The sequence below is a fragment of the Fusarium sambucinum genome, chromosome II (assembly GCF_050947815.1).
Source record: "Fusarium sambucinum isolate potato_lamoka chromosome II, whole genome shotgun sequence".
Lineage (NCBI taxonomy): Eukaryota > Fungi > Ascomycota > Sordariomycetes > Hypocreales > Nectriaceae > Fusarium > Fusarium sambucinum.
In genome coordinates, this window is record NC_139293.1 from 8674131 (window position 1) to 8695415 (window position 21285).

General features: G+C 47.0%; 9 protein-coding genes across 9 annotated transcripts; 6 read left to right on the top strand and 3 right to left on the bottom strand.

The window, feature by feature from the left end:
- Positions 1-320: 320 nt before the first annotated feature.
- On the top strand, positions 321-1706 carry FSST1_009779 (uncharacterized protein; the record flags this gene model as incomplete). The annotated part of the gene is made up of 3 exons (XM_083226782.1): positions 321-1333; positions 1391-1449; positions 1666-1706. 3 exons carry the CDS (start codon positions 321-323, stop codon positions 1704-1706), a joined length of 1113 nt encoding a protein of 370 aa, XP_083085740.1.
- Positions 1707-2433: 727 nt separating this feature from the next.
- On the top strand, positions 2434-3741 carry FSST1_009780 (uncharacterized protein; the record flags this gene model as incomplete). Its single annotated transcript, XM_083226783.1, has 1 exon — positions 2434-3741. One exon carries the CDS (start codon positions 2434-2436, stop codon positions 3739-3741), a length of 1308 nt encoding a protein of 435 aa, XP_083085741.1.
- Positions 3742-3853: 112 nt separating this feature from the next.
- On the bottom strand, positions 3854-5820 carry FSST1_009781 (Six-hairpin glycosidase-like protein; the record flags this gene model as incomplete). Its single annotated transcript, XM_083226785.1, has 9 exons — positions 3854-4704; positions 4754-4841; positions 4892-4925; positions 4981-5009; positions 5062-5108; positions 5159-5295; positions 5345-5352; positions 5403-5540; positions 5593-5820. The coding sequence occupies 9 exons, from the start codon at positions 5818-5820 to the stop codon at positions 3854-3856; spliced, it is 1560 nt and encodes a 519-aa protein (XP_083085742.1).
- Positions 5821-6480: 660 nt separating this feature from the next.
- FSST1_009782 (Alpha/Beta hydrolase protein) lies at positions 6481-7592 on the top strand (the record flags this gene model as incomplete). The annotated part of the gene is made up of 2 exons (XM_083226786.1): positions 6481-7376; positions 7427-7592. The coding sequence occupies 2 exons, from the start codon at positions 6481-6483 to the stop codon at positions 7590-7592; spliced, it is 1062 nt and encodes a 353-aa protein (XP_083085743.1).
- A 60-nt stretch (positions 7593-7652) lies between these two features.
- On the bottom strand, positions 7653-9277 carry FSST1_009783 (cytochrome P450; the record flags this gene model as incomplete). The annotated part of the gene is made up of 3 exons (XM_083226787.1): positions 7653-8556; positions 8605-9030; positions 9084-9277. The coding sequence occupies 3 exons, from the start codon at positions 9275-9277 to the stop codon at positions 7653-7655; spliced, it is 1524 nt and encodes a 507-aa protein (XP_083085744.1).
- Positions 9278-11058: 1781 nt separating this feature from the next.
- On the top strand, positions 11059-12850 carry FSST1_009784 (beta-lactamase/transpeptidase-like protein; the record flags this gene model as incomplete). Its single annotated transcript, XM_083226788.1, has 3 exons — positions 11059-11593; positions 11646-11696; positions 11748-12850. 3 exons carry the CDS (start codon positions 11059-11061, stop codon positions 12848-12850), a joined length of 1689 nt encoding a protein of 562 aa, XP_083085745.1.
- A 1033-nt stretch (positions 12851-13883) lies between these two features.
- Positions 13884-15539, top strand: FSST1_009785 (uncharacterized protein; the record flags this gene model as incomplete). Its single annotated transcript, XM_083226789.1, has 1 exon — positions 13884-15539. One exon carries the CDS (start codon positions 13884-13886, stop codon positions 15537-15539), a length of 1656 nt encoding a protein of 551 aa, XP_083085746.1.
- A 130-nt stretch (positions 15540-15669) lies between these two features.
- FSST1_009786 (heme peroxidase) lies at positions 15670-17754 on the bottom strand (the record flags this gene model as incomplete). Its single annotated transcript, XM_083226790.1, has 3 exons — positions 15670-15744; positions 15795-16607; positions 16657-17754. 3 exons carry the CDS (start codon positions 17752-17754, stop codon positions 15670-15672), a joined length of 1986 nt encoding a protein of 661 aa, XP_083085747.1.
- Positions 17755-19787: 2033 nt separating this feature from the next.
- Positions 19788-20591, top strand: FSST1_009787 (uncharacterized protein; the record flags this gene model as incomplete). The annotated part of the gene is made up of 1 exon (XM_083226791.1): positions 19788-20591. The coding sequence occupies one exon, from the start codon at positions 19788-19790 to the stop codon at positions 20589-20591; it is 804 nt and encodes a 267-aa protein (XP_083085748.1).
- Positions 20592-21285: the final 694 nt, after the last annotated feature.

Here is a 21285-nt window from a genome sequence, read left to right on the forward strand (position 1 = left end):
CAGCACAGTTTCTCAAGGGACGGTGGTTTTGTAACTGATACAGTTGTCGCGCAAAGATATACTACTGTTGTCACTAACACAAAGAGTAGTAACCGTTTACAAGTAACTCTGTACCTGTTAAGCTGACTTCTTTTTACCCTTGGAATGTACCTGTCAGCAAGTTCAACTGTGTTGGTCCCTGTGCCACTATTATTACCCGCCAACCCCTGCTAGTACAAATTAAAAAGGCGCTATTGTCAAACATCCAGGGCTCTGATCTTTTTCTCTCCTCCCTTCCCTTCTCTTCATCAATATCCTTTTCCTAAAACATCTGATCCATCATGGGAAACTTCTTCACTCGTCCAGGCCGGGAGTCAGACGCTCTACCCCCAGGCGCCTTTTCCGCCGGCAATATCTCGTCCCTCGACAGCTCGTCAATTACTCCATATCTAGGCATCAACACGGGATCGTACGAGGACCCTTACCCGCCCATACCGTTCGAGTGGATCGTTTCGCCTAGCAGTGTCGACGACGGATCTTGTCCCAATGGGTCTCAGATACTAACGTGGTTCGGTGTCACAGATGTTGTCATTACCGTATTGGCAATTCTCTGTGCGTATCGGCCATTTGCCCACTGGATTACTCGCGGAAAACTTGGGAACCGTCGCAAGAACCGCCTGGCTCTAACATGGACTATAACGTTTGCCTGTCAGCTCACGGCCAGCGCTATCGTCGCTGGTATCATCGGAAATACGTCAGGTTACGAATCTTTAAACATGCTTCACATCTTCACTGTCGCCATGTCACGACCCCGATTCTATCCCATCGTTCTCGGATTATTGCGCTGTGTTGTCACCTCCCAACGCACGAGGGACTGGGATAAAACGACGATAATTAAACGGAGCGTCGACGACCGTGTCGAGTTCACCTACACAGACGCCTGGATCACAACAAGCTTCTCCGAGTTGCTACTACTCCTCATATCCGCCGTATTCACCGGTGTCACATGGCATCGTCTCCCTTCAGAGAGCAAATCCCGCGAGTATGCCTCGGACCACGTGAGCTTCGTATCGAGCACCCCAGGAATAATGTTTCTATGCATGCTTGCTTTCCTACCGATCTACAAACGCTACGGCGAAGCATACCCAATTGAAGGACGACGGTACGAGACTGGGCGACACTGGGGCGTGACAATAAGCAACGATGGCAGAACGAGAATCGGTGTCAAGAAGGACAACAAGAAGACTGCAGTCAAGAGGGGAGCCAACGCGTTGTGCGCGGTGCTTCTCTTGGCCTACGTCGCTTTGGTGCAGTGGGCGTATTGGACGAGGCTTCTTGAGATGTCAGGAGTGCTGTGAGTGGTATTTCTTGTTGGTGATTGGGTTTCACGCAATCTAACTTTGAGTCACAGATTCTGTCCTCCGAAGATGATCGAGTCTGGGGTCGTGTGGGTGGCGTTCACGGCGGTCGGTAAGTGACCCGGGGCATATGGCTCACCTCTAGTCATCATGAAATTGAGCAACTAACAGAATACTAGGGTTGTTAGCTGGGGCCGCCTCATAACTGCGTTCTTTTCTCACTAAATCACCTGTGATCAAGTCGTGCAATAGTTTGTCATCCCAATTGTCCCTCGAAATCAGTACGCGCCGAAAAATTGGCCGGTTATTTGTACCTCTGGTATCACAGAATTTCCCAAGGCTGTCACCTTTGAGCATGTTGGCATATAAAGGGTCGTACTGAGGAGGAACGCGGTATCAAAGATACTATTCCCGAGACGAACCTGTTTAACAGGTCCGTTAGTACCACCGTTATCGCTGGTTGTGTAACAAACGTGACTCAATGATAATGTTCATTGTTGGTAGTAGGGGACAGAGATCTATCTTGTAAATACTATGCTAAACACGAGATCATTATCGAAACCATAATTCCGAAGATACGAGTGACCCTGAACTCAAGTCTTGAAGAAGTATCCAGCTGCATCGCGACGAATGTACAGTACAGTTGAGAATAGGTGTACTGGCTATAAGTCCAGGGTAGCTTCCGGTCAAACAAGTACAGGGGCCGGGACATTACAGGGATGAATCAATGGAATCAACCCACAACAGATAGTCCCATTGGGTTTCAGAACGGCATTACTCGATGAATAAAAGACTACCCTCTCTAGCTGATGTGAAGAATAGTCAATCATCTGAATTCTTTTTCGTTGTTGATTATGTTGTTCAGAACCAACAAACAGAGAATATCTTGGCACTGTTAATCATTGGGTGGAACCAGGGATTTAAAATGAGGTCTCTCCACTACGCGGAAATGCGGTCGAAAGTTTAGGCAGATGCTCAAGGGTCAGGGTCAGCCTCAGTCGAATCCTTATTTATTTAAGCAGACAGCACCCGTAATACACGACATACTTCCCATGCATTCTCCACTTCCTACCACAAGGAAGATATCTCTGTCAAGATGAGGATAAAATTCATCATTATTCACTACCTTCGCTGTGTATGGGAACTTGCGAAGACCATTTTACGCTCCATCAAACTCCTTTTTACCAGTTTGCTACCATTCACAGGACTTACCATCATCCTCTCAATCATCCAAGGCCTGATCCTTGGTCCATGGTATTATGGCACAACGGTGGATCAACAACACTTTCTCATGGAGGACATGGTAAATGTCCAGACAGGCGAATGGCTAAAAATGCCTGGCGGCCAAAATCCCCTATATTACTCACGGGCACCATATTATATCCCGCAACTACATAATCCCTTGAAGTGGACAAAAGATATAGGTATCAGCCGGCCCGATGGCTGGCACACTGACAATGCCGGGAGATTGACTGAATTCCGAAACTTGTACCGCACCCGAAGACGATACTCGGACGACCCAAGTTGGCATCACTGGATCTATCTCTCCGAAAACAAGCAGCCTCTGAACGAATCATGGAATGAAGATCCTTGGGATAAAGCGTTTCGAGAGTTGTTGGAGTATAGAGATAATCATGAACCATTAGGCCGTGCCAACTTCAACTATCTCACTTGTCGACACAGCTTCCTATGTGCCTTCTGGTACATCTCAGGCCCAGCATTGATCCACTTTACCAACGAGCCTGTGAACCAGAGTCTGACGGATACACAATCTCGCAAACGAATTCTTGATCCTGTTTCGGTCCGAGTTTTCGAGCTTCCTCTCAAAGACCCAGTTCTTCCTGGCGCCTTTCCTACACGTTTCGAGCAAATGCGATCACTCACAGCGAGCAACTCAACCTACTGGACGACAAGGACGACGTATTCCAACTTTGAACAGGTCAGCGGCCGAGCTCGCAAGGTGCTCAAGGGGTACGAGGAGAAATATCCTCTGACATACGGCATGCTGGCCAAAGTAGAGCACAAGTGGATAAGACTCATCGGAGCCGATGACACAATTATCCACCTCGTTCCCCAAGTTGTCTCGTTCCTCGCTACAGCTGTCCCTAGTCGAACTGGTGCACGCATGTGGAGGGAAGTACAGCTCTGGTGGAAGAAGCGACAGTATGAGAAGTCTACGAAAGGGAATGTTCAACAGCGTGAAAGTGATAACGCGGCAAGAGATCCTGTGGCGTACCAGCTCCAGTATATTCTGGACAGTATGACAGACGAGGATAAGGAAAAGTTTAGAAAAACGGATAGAGGGGAAGTTCTATTAGAAAGACTGCAAAGTGGTTTGGACAAGAAAGACTGGGATGGCAGGGAGGATATCATAAAGCAACTTGAGGATGCTTTTGTTCCTTGAACGGGTTTGCCATACCGTCAGACCTAGAAGAACATTGGTAAAGGATGAGCTATTGGGCCAACACTAATGTAGACGAATTTGATGAGATGTCAGTGAAGCAACCCATTCCTTTCTAGTCCCCAATAACGTATGGCTTGTCATCCTTGAAGATCAACCCAGGTTTTCTCTCGGCCAGATCAAGCACCATTTCAGCAAAATAACTATTCGCCCACGCGAACCAAGGTCTTGTAAACACTGTCGAGTTATAGATGTTGACACTCTCGTGGATCAATCCGAGTCCTGATGTGTTCTCCAAAATAATTTGTAGTCGCTCTGTAATCTCGTCGTCGTCATCGGTACCGTAAATAGCTGATACATGAGCCATGGGCCAAGGGTTTGTAGCGTTTGCGTGAGGGCCACCGATACCGCGGAATGTCTCTCCAACAGCGTAGTATGGGTTTGCGCGGGAGAATAGAAGGGACTTTGTCTTTTGGTAGGTTTTGTCGGATCGGTCGAGGAAGCCGAGGTAGGGTAGTGACACAAGACTGGGAACGTTTGCGTCGTCCATGATATACTGTCCACCATACCCATTTGTCTCGTAGGTAAAGATACCGTTCGAAGTAAGAGTATGGTTCCAAACAGCCTGGCGAATTGTTTTCGCATGGCTGCGTAGCGTCTTTGAGAGTTTCTTCTGACTTCCCACTTTGTCTAGTAGATCAGCTACGTTGTCGAGTTCAACTGACATCATAGCGTTGTCGGAAGTGATGTAGTTGAAAACACTCAAGTCATCGGATGGACGATGACTACAAGCGACGAGGCCATTGGCCAATTTGGGCTCACCGTTACCGCTGTTGGGAACTGGTGGAGAGAGTGATCCTGCATTACCGGTCCAGTTGTAGTAGCTGACATATGACCAGTCTTCGGCCCATGTACTCTGGGATTGCTCGTCGATAACACGCAGGATTTGGGTCATGGCGGATTTGACTTTCAAGATTAGTCTAGGTGAAACGGATACTGGGACCACGTCACTTACAGTTGTCGTTGATGAAAGACGCGTCTTTGGTGTTGTTGTAGTAAGACCGTGCGATTTTGAGGAAGCCGGCAAGAGAGTCGAGCTCGTACTGGACATCTGTTAGTGACAGGGGAAACTGGTTGTTTTCTGTTTGCCTACCTTGCACTCAAAGACGGTCTGGTTGTCCACAGGTCTAAGATTTCACGAGGTCAGTCTCAAATTATCAGGATGTTCTGGGTTCAACATACGGGTTCACCGTAACAAGTTCAGCATAGTCCTGGGCAATCGATTAGACTCTGCAAACATATTTAGGTATGACTTCAACGTACGTTGACTGAAGGACTCAATCCACTCTCGGGAGGAGGCTGAAATGCGCCTATTACTAGTCAGCTTCAACCTTTGACAGATTTAATATCGCCATCATACCGCAGTAAGGATACTCGGAGATGTATCTCGCTTCAGTGTTGATGATAGCTTTGACAAGATCCTTCAAGTTCTCATCTTGAGGGAGAAGCTTGTACAGATGAGCAAACTGGTTGCCAGTGTCACGTAGCCATTGTGCACTAATTTGTTAGCCCGTATATCCACAGTCATAGAAATTGCTTCGCATACGTGATGTCCTGAACCAATAATTAGCCACTGTCCCAGAAATGTAGATATGAAAACTTACACCTGTGACGATGAACGCCAGGTTCTCTTTAGCGTCAAAGTACTTGACCGTCGTATCAAGCGTCGATGGAAAAGCGTTCTCGAAAAGACGCGCAAGATCAGGATTCTTGATTCGCTTCTTCATATCACTTATGACTTTCTGTAAGAAGGTCAGTGGTCTGCTCATTATCAGGTCATGCGGACAGTCAAACCTCAACAGCCGGGCTCTTGAAAGTCCTGCATTCCTCACTAGGTCTCATAAACGGCAACTTGAGCTTTCCTGCAGACAAAGGCTCATGAGGTTTTTGCGAATAGTCGACATAGTCCGGACATGACCTCGATGTACGATTTTGAGGCTGATAATCCTTCCAGCTCGCAGCATCGACGCCTTGCAGTGCAAGTGCGCCGAGAAGAAGTTGTCGCGCGTACGAGTACAGCATCTTGCCAACCTAAGTTCTCACGAGATCTTTGTATCAGTGTCCTTGGAAAAAGAGATCAATTTTTATTTACTTTGTTACTTGGCAATGCTGGATCTTATAGTTTCCGAGAAACCCGTAAAAACTGCCGATCCTACACATCTTGAGCTTAAATTGCGGGGGAAATTGTAACTGTGAGATGACGATCGGCCTTGATTCTATGTAACGTTGAGATAGAATTCAAGGTCATGATTAATTGAGGTGACGTAGTACAGTGGAGGTTAGACTTTGGAGTTGACGAGTCTATCATGATTGGTGCGCGTATAGGTCTGGTCATGATGTTTCACCATTTTGTTTTATTATTTCCTGTACTATCAGGGAAAAGTCAATCAGTTATATGTTCAGCTGGCTTTTGAACCAATTGTTCATTGATAAAAGAAACTCGACAGAGAGAGATGTGATGGCTAATTATTGTAGCCATCAAAGTGGATACTTCGGGGACTGAATTATACCGACCTCGGCAGAGTTGAGGGGTTCGTGGGCCACGGCTCTATATCTCATGACCGACCAACTCGCACTTCTCCCCGGCGAACATCACGATAGCTTCATTAACAAAGACAACGAAACATTTACTCATTGACATTCTCAATACATCCTAAACCAAGCTTTGACCGAATCCCAAACATGGCCGACTTCACCGAATATGGCAATGCCACTGCAGAATGGCTTGCAGTCACAGACAGCCGACCACCTATGGACCCCTCTATCAGCCTCAAAGAAATGCAGCGCATCACCAATATGCACCGAGAAAACCTCGCAAAGACTGAACTGGAAAGGTTGGGAAACCCAGAGATTCACATGAAAGATCATACTGTCATCGCGCGTGACGGATTTGCGCTTGAGGTCCGGACTTACAGACCATCTACAGCCGACAAGGACGCCCGACTTCCGATTTACATCCACCTCCACGGTGGTGGCTACGTCTTTGGAAATATTCCTTCAGAAGACGCTATTTGTACCGCAATTGCTCTCGGAGCCAACGTCACAGTTGTGAATCTGAACTACCGCCATGCGCCAGACTTTGCCTTCCCAACAGCTTGGGACGATACTGAAGATACCTTCCACTGGGTTCATGACAATATGGATGAACTCCTCGGTAACCCAAGCCAAGTATTAGTTGGCGGCATCTCTGCCGGTGCTCAACTCTCAGCAGCTTTGACCTTGCGACAAAACATGTCCTCCGATAGCCTTTCACGACCTAAGCTTGCCGGCCAGGTGTTGATGATCCCTGCCCTAGTCCACCCTGATTCCTACGCGCCCGTTCTCGAACAACTAAAAGACCCTTCACTATCATCTTATGTTCAAAATGTGAATGCTCCGCTCCTCAACAAAGCGGCAGTGGACAAGTTCACCAGGCTATTAAAAGTTTCGAACCCAGATCTGAAGGATAGACGGTTGAACATTGGACACGCGTCTATTAACGAAGTTAAAGGTCTACCTCCCACAACGCTTGGAATTTCTGGTTTGGATTGTTTTAGAGATGAGGGTCTTTTCTATGGCAAGAAGCTTGTTGAAGCAGGGTAAGATCCTCAATTTCCCGATTAATGATATACGCTAATAGCAGTTTTAGAGTACCTACCGATATCCATGTCTTCAAGGGTCTCCCCCATGGATTCCGTCGTTTCGGAGATCAGTTGTCTGAGAGTAAGAGATGGGACAAGGTCATGGAGAATGGAATCAAGTGGGCTCTTTCAAACCCTGAGCCAACTGGAAAGTTTGAGATTAAGCTTGAGTAGACTGACATTAGATATAAAGCTAGATCCCGTTCGTCATTTTGAATATCGACTTATTCATCATCAATCACTTTCGTGAAAGACCCAAGTGACATCTTCCCAACCCTCTCGTCTCTTCAACCCAAATCCCTTTTCCATATTTCCCCAATCTGGCATTTTACCACCGATCCCTACTCCGGCATACTTCGACTTTGGCAGCTTCAGTCCCTCAACCTCAAAGCCCAGCGCGACAACACCTACTAATCCCAACAGCTCGGTGTATGCAAACTTTCTCCCAGGACAAAGATGCTTTCCACCTCCGAAAGACAGTAAAGCGCCTCTTCTCTTCTTCTCATCCTGCGCGGTGACGTCCATGAATCGCTCCGGTCTGAAAATCTCGGCGTCTTGACCCCAGATCTCAGTGTTGAAGTGCGTAACTGGTGGTGGCCATTGAACATTGACGCCTTTCTTGAGAATGTATACCCGGCCTTGGGAATCCTGAATCTCGGTGTCTTGCATTACGCGCCTATTACCGATAGAATGCGAATAGTGTCTCAAAGTCTCTTGGTAACACGAGTTCAAAAATGAACAGGATTTCTCGAGTAGCCTCGTATCAAATGTTGCTTTTCGCCCTTTTGGTGTGTCTGCAATAACGGTGATCGCTTCAATCTCGCCACGTACACGGGATGTGTACTCGGGATTGGTGAGAACATGGACAAAGAGCCAGAAGAGCACAGGCGCTGTGTTTGTCACTCCGACCCAGAGAATCATTAGTTCCATATGCGCCAGGTCATCATCTTTGAAATTCGTTTCGCGAAGATATGGGACTCGCTGTTTGATGATCTCCGAAACGCCTTTCTCGTTCTCGCTTCCGCTTTTGTAGTATGAGAGTAGGAGGTCGTTCATTTTGAGTCTTGCGTTGATAGCAGCCTTGGTCATGAAACTTGGTAGGCCGGCTGCAACTAACATCGCTTGCTTATCATATTCCCTGCCATCGTCAATGACTGTCAGTTCGATATTTTTTGAGAACACTCACCAAACCAAGTGCATCTTGTCTACTGTGATGGGATTCTTGGACCCAAACACAGCTGTGGCAGATGCATCAGTGAGCATATCACGCAACCAGATGTAGGTATCATCCACGCTGTGTAACTCCCCTGGCTTGACGCGATTGAGATATGCCATGAACCTCGACAACGAGTTACCATTCAGCTTGTGTAAACTTTCTCCGCCCAGCGTAGAATGAATGATCTGCATTCCTCCCTTCAGATTCGCCTCAACCGAGATAGAAGCCATCGCGTTATCGCTGAGACCCCACATCGCTTTAGAAGATTCGAGGATGAACGGGGTGAATGATATGTCGTTATTTCGCAGGGCTGATTGAATCAGGTCTGGAGAGTTGATGACGTAGAGTTTGCCCTTCAGAATTGGGAGGGTTGCGATGGGTTCTCTACGCTCCTTGCTGTTGGATGTGAGTTTTTGACTGTAGTAGATGGTTGCATACGGTAGACGTACAAGACATTCACGTAGAGGTTGCTTCCGTCGCGTAGCATCGATATGAGATGTCCTATGAAAGGAACTCTTGGTTTGACTATCGGTGGTTCATTTTCGTCGACACTTGGTGACGCAAAGCGGCTCAGAACAAGCAATGTAGTTGTTAGCGCAACTATGACCCAAGTATTTGAAAAAGGCAAGTTATCGAAAATCATCGTGGCCTTCAGACTCGTCTTTCATAAGAAAGATTAGCAAAAACAAAACAACGCGTGGGGTCTCCAAATTTAAAGAGCTGGAGTCTCTCGCATTGTGGCTGAATCACTAGCAATCTCAAAGACGGCTCTGACAGGTTTTGTTGAGATGTGACTGGCTATCTCGCCAGCCACGGAGGATCGAAGGAGCAAGTAGACACGCTTAAATCTCACTCTAGGGTGAACTAGTCAGAATCTAGATTAGTTTGAGGACATGCCAGCTTTTCCTACTGACGCAAATGAAAATTACAAGCAACATCGGTTACACGGTTGAGTGTCTTTCCGTATGGAAAGTAGCTATATTCAAGAAAGCTGTTTCAAGTTTCTGATTGTTCATATTCGATGCGGCTGAATTTACAATGTACCATTTATTTCCTTTAGCGTGGTCATAGATAAGACTGTCAGGTAGCTAACATAGTCAACTGCGTTTGTTGAGTAAATTTGGTTCGCAATACGGTACTTGGCTAAACTATTATTAGTCTTGTTTATATGACTTAGGATAAATCCATGGCATTGAAGTTATTTGCAATAGTAAGACTTCAGATCATTTCACGGAGAAACGAGATGCCTTAGAACAGTAAACTTTCAGTAATAAAGCAATATCATAAGGCTACAAGTCCATGCTTTCAGACAAGAGTATTGAGGATATACCATAAATCAGCCGATATTAAGTGGATGATATCATTGAAATAGGATCATAAGACAGAAACTGACCATCGACATTAAAAAAAAACACTGGGCATCCAACTGCCTGATCACAATTCAAAATGTCCAAAGTATCCATTTCTAGCGTTGTCATAGCTGGTGTTAGTATATAAACCCCTCCCAGATACTCAGCTGACTTATCTCTAGGGCACCGGACGTCTTGGTCCATCGACTGTAAATGATTTGTCTTAGAACGGCTTCAAATTCCGCGTGCTGACGCTTGACCCCTCATCAGCAAAGCTTCCTAATTAAGTCCAAATCATTAAAGCCGAACACGTCTGTCTAAGTTCTTACTCCAATTCTGACAGGTCGCCTCTTTTTACCAAAAAAAAGACAATCACTCGGGGTGATACCTATCGTATTAGACTGACCCAAGAACTAAGCAATCATCTTGCTACCGGACAAAAGTCAAGCAACGTAAGGCTCTTAATTGAGCTCTATGCATGTGGCCTAGGTTAAGCCAAGTATAAACGTCATTATATGACGCTATTTCCTTCCTGGATAAAGAAGTTCCGTGCGACAGCTGCATGTTTATTATACTAAGCTAACTACTGCGAATGCTCAGCTCAGCCTTGGCAGAGCATATTAGGAAACATTGTTCACTCGTAAATCTTACGTTGATTTCCCCATCATCAAGGCAGAGATTTTAGCTCAGCTTCGAAATCGGGCCAATTAAATAGCTCAATTGTAGGGCAGTGCATTTCTCGACTCATATAATTCGTCAGAATCAACCATTGAGAGCATTGCACGATCGGGGCGCAGGAACGCTAATAAGTTACAACCAAGATGAGATCCATTGTGCGCTAACTAGCCCTCTTTTGGACAGATGCGCCGCTGAGGTCATATCTCAAATATGTCAGTGACACACACTAAACCCATTACAGTACAAACGGACCGCTCTCAGCCTTGTAACGGGAATGATGTTGATGACAACCCGTTGGCTGTGTAATGGAAACAAGCTGTATATAAGACTTCAAAGAGAACTACTAAAACGTCTAAAATTATTCCATTAGTATCGATAACATCAATTGACCTTAACAATGCGTTCTCATTCATACTTGGTCAACGCGGCCCTACTCGCCAGCTCTGTTACAGCGAACGTCCTTCTTTCCAACGACGTCCCTTTAATTGGGCCCTCTTTTCTTCCAAACGTCGACTTTTCCAAATCAGAATTCATTAGCCAGGCCAAGGAGAAATTCCCTTCAGTGATCGATGAACTTTTCGATACCAAGGTCTTGAACAAGACAGATCTTATCTTCGCTGTCGATGTCTTCTCAGCTGCAACAAACGATTCCATCTATAGCTACTTCCATGTCGGCGAGACAAACAAGGACACCCTCACAAAGGGAAAGCTATCTGAAGATACCATCTTCAGGTCTGGAAGTGTTACCAAGATGTTCACTGTCTACGCTATTATCGCCAAGGTTGGTATTGAAGCTTTGAGCTATCCTGTTTCTATTTTCTTGCCTGAGCTTCTGCACAACTCTTCTACCAACCCTCTTGAGAGAATTGATTGGAGCGAAATTACAGTTGGTGCTCTCGCTGCCCAACAAGCTGGCACCAGTGGTCCCGTCGGTCAGTTACCAAATCTCCCTCTAGACGCGACCCATGCTCACATGTTGTATAGAATATCTGAATTATGCAGAAAAGATGAACATTACTGGGGCTGAACGTGGACGTAAGCTGAATAACTCACTGATTGAACGAAGCATACACTAACAAAGACTAGCATTTCTGAAGTGGATGCGCGATACCCAGGTCCCAACCATGAGCCCATGGCGAAGCCCTCTGTACTCCGATGCCGGATACGGTGTTCTTACCCTAATCCTAGAGCGTCTCACTGGCCAAGAGTACAAGGATGCCGTAGAGGACATTCTTTTCAAGCCTCTTGGAATGAATTCTTCTTCTGCAACTGTTCCAACTGGCAAGGATATTGATGCTGTGGCCCGGACTGGTAAACTAGCGCTCTCGTGGGGAGCAGATGTTCCCATCGTTGCTGGTTCCGGTGGAATCTATACATCTGCCAAGGATCTCCGAACCGCTGGACTTTCTATCCTAAACTCTGAACTGCTTTCACCCCGAGTCACTCGACAATGGATGAAGCCTCTCGGCAGCACTGGTACACTCGTCGAACTCGTCGGTGCACCCTGGGAAATCACTCGTCTAACTCTTCCCACTGGTCCTGATTCGAACCGAACTCGTGTCTCTGATCTATATATCAAGGCTGGTGGTAATGGTGATTACACCTGTATTTTCGGGCTATCGCCAGACCACGGCATTGGCTTTTCTTTGCTCGTTGCCGGTGATCTTCCCAATGCTACTCCCGGCCGCTGGCCAATCCGCGATGCCGTCGCCACGACATTCCTCCCGGCTGCCGAGTACGCCGCTGCCGAGAATGCCGAGAAGAATCTTGCTGGTACTTTTGTTGTCCAAGGCAATGAGACAACCAACATTACGCTCGCTGTTAACAATAACGAGCCTGGTCTGAACATTACATCTTTCTGGTTCGAAGGTAAAAATGCACTTCCTGGCAGGGGTTCTTCTCGCCTGTACCCAATGGGTCTCTACTCCACCACGCGCTCTCTAGCTGCCCAGTACAACACCAAGGGCAAGTATTCGGTCGCTTCCCGTCAGGTTTTTACGCCCGCAACCCTGCCATCTGATCGCGCTGCCGTGGAGGGTGGAAAGGGAGGTCTTTTCGACCACAGCTTTGCCTGGATGAATGTTGGAAGCGACGGTACGGCTGATGAGTTTTTGTTCAATATGGAAGATACAAAGCTGGTCAGCATCACGAGTCTTGGAATTATGAAGGACCTAGTTAGAAGTGATTAGAGCTAGCGCTTGTGAGGAAGCCTAGCAATTTCGAGCATAGTGGGAAGTGTGACAGTTGGGGTTTTCTTGGAAGGATTTTGTCTCATAGTTTGTGATTCTGTTTCGTCATCTATTTGCAGCTCATGGTACACGTATATCAAGAACATTGCATACGACATAGCTTATTTCAATTATAACATCTCGCCTTCAGACTTGTAATAGGTGTAGTGAATATACATCATGTGGAGTTAAATGAAGGGTGGATAGTCCGCATATACACCAATGGCATATTGTTAGACTCATAGTAGGGTACTAGGAACATTGGAGGCTGGGATTGTAATACACAAAAATAGTAGGTCACCTTGTCCCATTTGGTATGGCTTTTTTCGCGAGTTATTTTTGAACTCTTAAGCTCAGGAACTATCCCATCTGCTACCCACTAGGCAACGTGGGCTTCCATTGCACCGGTTCGTACTGTAGCTAATAAGCATGAAGGACTAGCCAGGAACGTGCGTTGCTTTATTGGCAATTGTACAATGCACATCCCTGCATAGTGACCACCCCGAAAATTACTCCGCACGGCTTTAGAACTGCATGGATGAGAAAGTTAACGTAGACTACATAGTACCTTGACGAACATTAATCGCACTGAACAAGACGGCAAAAAAGTATTAATGCTGATTGAGTGAAGAAAGAGTTTAGGCGATACTATGTCGCGAACCTCCATCTTGGCATACGAGGTTCAGTTTCGGAGTAGCCAACGTCTGCGGAGGCGAACCTGCTGTACCGCTACCTCGGCACACTAGTGGCGCACTTACCCCGTAAAAGAAGGTCAATATATCGAGATAGATGCCTCCGCATCTTGATACTACCCTACAATGTTGCAATGAAAGCTTGAATTTACAACACTTGACCTCTCTGAGGAAGGGCTAGATCTCACCGACGTTCTAATCTGTGTACATAATGCTTGGAATCGCCCTCTGGGACAGTTTATCCTGCATGTCTTAGATCGTCTCCGTTTGTTTTGCCACGCGTCCTGTACTGAGTAGCAACCATGGTGTCCTTCAGCGTCGTCGTTACTTGTCTTTCTGGTGCGACAATTGCTACAGCTTCAACTATTCCCAAGCAAGGTTCCGCCTACGCGCCAAAACACGCGAAATGCCCATCGACGCCACTCGTCCGGGGCGCGTCTGGCATCTCCACCGCTGAGTCTGATTACGTCACCCGGCGACATGTCAAGGCTTCCACCGCGCTGAAGAAATGGCTCAAGTCCGTCGATGGTAATTTCGATACTAAGGAATGGGCTTCAGACAAGTATGGAGACGCGCCTGTTGTTGCTCTCACATCAAGTGGTGGCGGATACAGAGCCATGCTCAGTGGTGCTGGCGTTGTCAAGGCCTTCGACGGACGGGAGAAGGTCAAGACCGGGGTCAGTGGTCTCTATCAGGCTCTGACTTACGAAGCAGGCCTGTCAGGTGGCTCTTGGCTTCTGTCATCGATTGCGAGTCATGATTACGCAACTGTTAGCTCGCTGCAGAAGAAGTTATGGGAAGAGGCACTTCAGAGTAGTCTTCTCGTTCCTAGCATCCTGGTCTCGCCTAAGAAAGATCCTGTCTATGATACAGTTGAAGCAGATATCAAGGCTAAACAGGCAGCTGGCTTTGAGCCAACCATCATCGATCCTTGGGGCCGACTTCTCGCGTACGGTCTTCTACGAGGCCCTGATGGAGGAGTGCGCGAGACCATGTCCAGCATTGCCCAAACCTCCAGCTTCAAGAAACACGTCGCTCCATACCCTATCATCACAGCTCTCGGTGTTGACCCTGGGTCGTGTATCCCAGAGAGTAACGGCACGCAGTACGAATTCCACCCTTACGAGTTTGGCTCTTGGGATGCTGGAGTTGAGGCCTTTGCTGTTTCCAAGTATGTCGGAACTACTTTCTCCAACGGAAAACCTGTCAAGGACTGCATCACCAACTATGACCAACTGAGTTATGTGCTCGGAACGTCTTCGAATGTCTTTGCGGCAGCATGCTCACCCATATCAGCCAATAACTCCGCCGATGCTTCATTAGTAGAGAACTTTGCCGCATTAGTCTCTCCCCCTGGCACTGAAGTTTCCGTACGTCAGGGCTTCGGTCTCTTTCCCAACCCTTTCCAAGGTCGCAAGAAATCCCCCGAGGTCTCAGTTCTCAAAACTTTGGAACTAGTAGATGGCGGTGTTGGAATCGGCTACCAAGGTAACCCCATCTGGCCATTCTTGTATAGAAAGGATGTGGACATCATTATCGTCAACGAGAACTCAGCCGACACAGTGGATCACTATCCCAATGGTACACAGATCGTGAATACCTACAAGGCGGCCAAGGCAGCGGGTTTGACCCGTATGCCCAAAATCCCATCTTCCGAGACCTTTGTCGCCAAGAAGTTGAACCAGAAACCCACCTTCTTCGGTTGCAACGATAAGAACGCGGCGACTATTATCTTCATTCCCAACTTCAACTACACATACGAGAGCGGTCAGTCGACGAACAAGATTCAGTATTTCCGCAATGAAACTGTGGGTATGATTGACAATGGCGTGGAAGTTGGAAACTACGGCGGCAAGAAGAACTGGCCTTTGTGTCTGGCGTGTGGTATTATGAAGAAGCAAGATGGAAAGCTGCCCAAGGGATGTTCAGCATGTTTCAAGGAGTACTGCTTCAACTAAGACGGTATATGATAGAGTGGAGCGTCGGTTGTGAGTCCACAAGTATAGGATATGATTCAGTGAAAGCCATTATTACAATCTTTAGTTAAAATATTCCCAATACATAGAAGATGCGACAAGAATTGCGATATCAAGCCTTGGCCTTGTTCGTCTCAGGTCCTGAATATGCTGCTGTCTGACCAAGCTTGGTCCACGGTGCGAAAGCCTATCATGATTAGTTTGAGAACAACAGATTGGAGCCGGAATGACACTTACATTCTTCACGTTATGTAATGGTGCAGCAAGTTCAGGGAAGTGCCTGACCAAAACATCCTTCATAGTGTTCTTCTGTACCCAATCCATACCTTCGCGGGTGTAAACCTCAGGACACCAGCCATCTCCAGCGATGAATCGATCAGACTTGATGCGGCGGGTAGCCATGAGGATAAAAACGCGGAACGCTGTGTCACTGAAACCGAACCCCTTGGGAAGTGGCTCGCAGAGTGTACCGACTAGAAGATCAACAGCCTCGAGATCACCTTCATACACTTCTTCCAACTCCCCTGCCAACTTGGCGTCACCCCCAGTAAGGTCAGTGAAGCTCTTTGCAGGGGGCATGTGGAATAGACGACGGAACGCATTGTAGCGAGGAACGCCACGCTCGCGATCACGAAGAATGTCAATAGTTCCTAAATCCAGGTGTCTTCCTTCAGGAAAGTCCTTGTCAGCAGGAACCTTCAAGTCTCGTAAGAAGTTGGGCATGTTGTGAGCTCGAATAGCACCGGGATAGTTGACACCGAATGAGTAAAAGACGTCCGCAAAGGAAAGTCCCAGACCCGATTTGCCTTCGTCAAAGGGCTTGCGAGCTGACTCAAATGAAACATCTAGGATGGGGAGAGTTCCTTCATGCTGACCGTCTTTAATGTTGAAGAAGGCGACGTTGTCGGGGATGAGAGAGTGGAGACGGTAAACAGAGACGAATTCCTCTGTGAGGCAGTAGGGTACCTTGTCGTGATTCACGCCTGACCCGGGAATACCGGAGATGACTTCAGACTTGTTGTCGAAGACGCGACCAAAGGCGTGCCAAAGCTATTTCTTCAATTAGTTCAATCCGTACCCAACAATTATAGCAACTTACCTTGTCGCCCAAAAGTCCCCACCAGTTCGCGTTCATTCCAATCTGTAGCGCAGGGTGCTGCAGAATACCAGGTGTCCACTCAACAGTATGAATCTTCGCCATGAGCGCACAGTTGATCAGTCTGGCAGTGTCGAAGAGATGGTCACTCGACCAACTGGGGTTCGAAAGATGAAGTTGTGTAGCGATGGCGTTGTGCTCAAGAGCAAAGAGAGTGTGCAGAAGCTCAAGACCCAACCACCAGTTCTGTCTGAATCCAGTCTTGGGAATACCATCTTCTGATCGAGTAAGGAATTGTTCACCATCAGCGACGCTGACTTCTAATTGACCTGGCTTTGACTTGTGGCATTTAGCGCGTAGAGCATGTGTTTCGGCTTCACTAGATCCGTAGATCTGAGAAGCGTCCCACCAATGCGTGTTTTCGTTGTCGTAAGCAGGTGTCTCTGCATCCTGCTTAGACAGGACGTCGGCCTTCTTGGTACGGGGAATCTTCATGCTTTGTTCAGTCCACTTGTCTTTGTTGTGGAGAGGAATGTCGATTTCCTTGTCGCCGTTTGTAACTAGGAAGTGCTGCGCCCAGTCATGGACTTGAAACTGGATCCATGCTGCGGCGAGAAGATTGACGATCTCAGCTGGTTTGAATTGGCCTTCAGGTCTGGCCAGAATCTTCTCCGAGATGACTCTTGGGCTGGGCGTAAGCAATTCCTGCTCAGTGGGCGGCTTGGTAAACTTCCTGGGGACATTGCGGCCGAACCTCATTCCAGCGCATCCCATCTTAGGTTGCTTGAGATCATTATAAAGACCATCTGAGTCCCTAGAAGAGACGAACTTGGAGTCCTTCATTGGGCATTTGGCCTCGGTACCCTGGAAGTCTGCATCTGGGGATGTGTCGTGCAGGTTCTCATCGCGCAGTTCATATCGAAGTGCAAGGAGATTGAAGACAGCAAACCAAGTAGGAAGTTTATGCCAGTCAATGAAGTGGTTGACACCTTTCCAGAGACGGATGTACAAAGACTTGAGAATAGAAACAAGAGACATTCTGGCGGCGTACAAGAGCCCTGTAAAGAGTCCAAAGAAAAGAATCTTAGTGACAGAAGCCATGTTTGTCTGTATCATTTCCAGAAATACGAGGAACGAGCTTGCTTTATACCTGAAATCACAAGCTTAAAGCCAGGCAACAAACACATGCAAGTCATCTTCCATGTGATCTTTCACTAAGGCTGAGGCTGACACACAGAGGCGTCGTGCTATCGTGAGTACCATGCCACCCAACTCTATTGGCTCAAGAGCTATCTTGTCATCCCTGCAGCCCGCAAACCCTCCGAGATACACTCTTATCAGAGGCCTCATCCTTACATCATACAGAGTACAAAACGGTAACGCCGTCACAGCCGAATGTTAATGCAGGCAGTTGAAGAGTCATTATCATACCCCGTGCTTGGTGAGTGGTAGCTGGACATCCCAAATGAGGGGTAAATATTCCATACTTTCAACTCCATGTGGCGTTGCTCAGCGCAGCCTCTGGATCGTGAACTACGCAAGCCAAAGAGTTCGTGCCTGATATTTTCCACTAGGTTTGAAGCCTAAGGCATGTGATTGTCTCCCTTGATGTCGATATCTAACGGTCTAGAACCACGTTTAGCGCGTCTGTTTACCATGTGGCACAGCTGAGGTTGAAATGGTGAGCATGGTGGTGCAAATACCCCCCGTCCAATTGGTCAAAAATGTTTCCAGGCTGAGACATCACTGTAGACTGCGGCTGAAAGCTGAAAGTCTCCCTTTTGTGGATGGTTGGTTAGTGTGGGTAGGGCTGTAAGCTTACACAGCTTACTTCTCACCAAAGATCCTTGTTTGAATATTACGCATATCCTTCATCTACTCCAATAGAAGATGCTAATTCTGTGATGCTGGTTGAAAGAGCGAAACGATTGAACCTTTTTAGCTTGTGTAGGGTGAAAAAAGGCCATGGAAGATGGATAATTGCCTTTGTAGGGTAAGCTCAGTTTCAAGTCCTTGTTATTTCCGTCGTGTTGCATAGAGTTAGCCCCAGAGCGAGGGGTATAAAATAAGTCTGTGGAAAGACTGCGTCTGAGTGCATTGAGCTGTCTCATTAATTCCGTCTACCATGACTCCTTCAGCAAACCTTGTTAGTACTATGAGAACTGGGTATTGGAGCTGCTTAGTGTATATCATTCCTAGTATGGACTGTTACCACCACTTGACTAGAACTATTCAACGATTCTTGGGCTCCTTATTCTAAGTAACTTTACTCGAATATACATTCAGGTAAATCGAACAGCTATGCCCGGTGGCATCGCGACTGTCACGTGTGAGACATTCGCTGAGTAACAATCCTGTGTAACAAACAGAGCAATAAAACAACGCGTAACCGCGGGAGGGGTTTCAATTCACAACATCTCTCTTCCATCTCAGCCAGGAACCGAGTCATGTCGTCGCACCAAGACACAACTCCGGTGCCTTTTGCACACTACCCCACAGAGATTCTTCACCACGTCTTTCGCTCGCTATGCTTACATTGTTGCAATACGCAATGCCTTGAAGACAATGACGATCATCGCTCCGCTTGCAAGGCACTTCTCGCATTGACCCAAACAGACAAGCTTTGTCGCTCCATAGCCATGCCGATTCTCTTTCATTACCCAAACGTACATCTCCAAGCAAGCTACACTCTGAATGTCCTCAAACATCAGCCGAAATTGGCACAGTATGCATGTTATCTGGATTTACCCCTCTCCAGAAGACGCAAGCGATCCAATGACGATCTTCTTCGACAACTGATAGCCGCAAATATCACGCCTGGTCCATACCTTCGCCCATACGGGCACATGGACGCGGAAATGCCAGATACCAGTCTTTTATTAATGCTTTTCTCTAACATAACAAGCCTCGCCGTGAATTATGTAGGAATTCATGCGGTGATGTTAAATCACTTAACAAATGGCGGAACTTCCAAGCGCCTCACACAACTCAAATATCTGGAGGTCAGTGGTGGATTCATCTCTCCCATAGTGCATTTCGCGTTGTCGTTGCTTCTCGAAGCTTCTCCAACACTCGACGTTTTAGTCTTGAGCGATGAGACCCAACACCCTTGGGATGATACTAAGGAATTGGACATGAACACATTGCGCCCTGTCCTGGAAGGCCTGGTCGAGATCCGGATCTTCGGGTGTGTTCTAGATCGACAACTTTACAACATCCGATGGGTCACTCAACTAGTGGCGGCAGCCCGGAACCTTCAAACCTTCAAATATATCTGCGACACCTCTGCTGAGTGGATAACCAAATACGGACGGGGTCGACGACCCCGGAATAACTTTGTCGGCATGTTGAAGGGAGCAAGAGGGAGTTTGCGACATCTGACGATTGATTTCGACGGGACACAAGTTCGAGCCAAATCGCATGCGACGGTCATTGCTCCCGGGGAGATACGCGAGTTTGTTCAGCTTGAAACCCTCGAGATAGATCAATTCTGCTATTGCAAACATCAGCTTGGACGAGACAAATTGCAAGATGAAGAATGGGACAGAAAGACGTATCTGGCCGATTTCCTTCCTACCACTGTCAGGAACTTGACAATATTTTGGAAAACCAATCCGACATTCTATCAATGTTTGGACTGTGTCTTGTGTCTAGGTGCGCGAGTAGTCGCTGGTGACTTTCCGAACCTTGAGAGCGTTCAGATTGATGCTCCTATCATTCCTCATAAGACTTTCGGTGCTGAGGACGAGGAGAAAAAGGAGAACAACTGGAATGGCAAGCTGGACACCATAGCGGCGGAACTCGAGGGCAAAGCATGTCGGTTTGAAGAAGCCTTTAAGGACTCAGGTGTTGTGACAAGGTTCAGGATTTGGAAGGCTGATAGTAGTGTTTTTGACACATGGGATAAGCGGCCTACGATGACTTTTTATGATCCTTAAGCTTTCGCCCAGGCCTTCTCAATTTCCTCTAGGTTTTCAATAGATGTTAATCTATCCGCGCAGATCAAATTTTAACAATGTTCAAATCAAAGGTTCTCAATAATAAGGTTTCTTCCACGGCGTGACTCTTACGGCATAAACATTATGATAGAGGTTATAAAGGAAGCTTCTGTCACGCTGAAGACAGCAGCACCTTGTTCCTCTTGCAACCTCAGTCAACATCGCCCAGCCAAGCAATACCAACTGAGTCAGTCGATCCCGGTCTCTTGCTGCACATAATAACCACCGTCGTAGTTCTCGTACACGATGCCGATCATGAAGCCAATAAGCGGCCTACAGCATATACAAGGAACCCTTAGGTGTTTGAGTGAGTCCCAGTCCATCATAAAGGCCTCCTAAAACCAGAGTTATATTAGTTTTAGCTAAATTTGCAAGTCTGTTTTGCTTTGAGTTGAAGTCGAGTTGTATTTTATAAATGATGAATATCATTTTTAATATATGTTGAGTAGGTTGAAGAGAACACACCGTGTCCGCACTTCGTGGCATCAGTTTTGTTTCAGGTGCAACGTAAGACCATTATCTTTTGACCGACCCTACGATAACAAATATACCATAATTGCATATATGTAATTAGATGTGGCGTACGTTCCATACCATATTATACCCGTTTCATCGACTCGTGAAAGCAATCTAT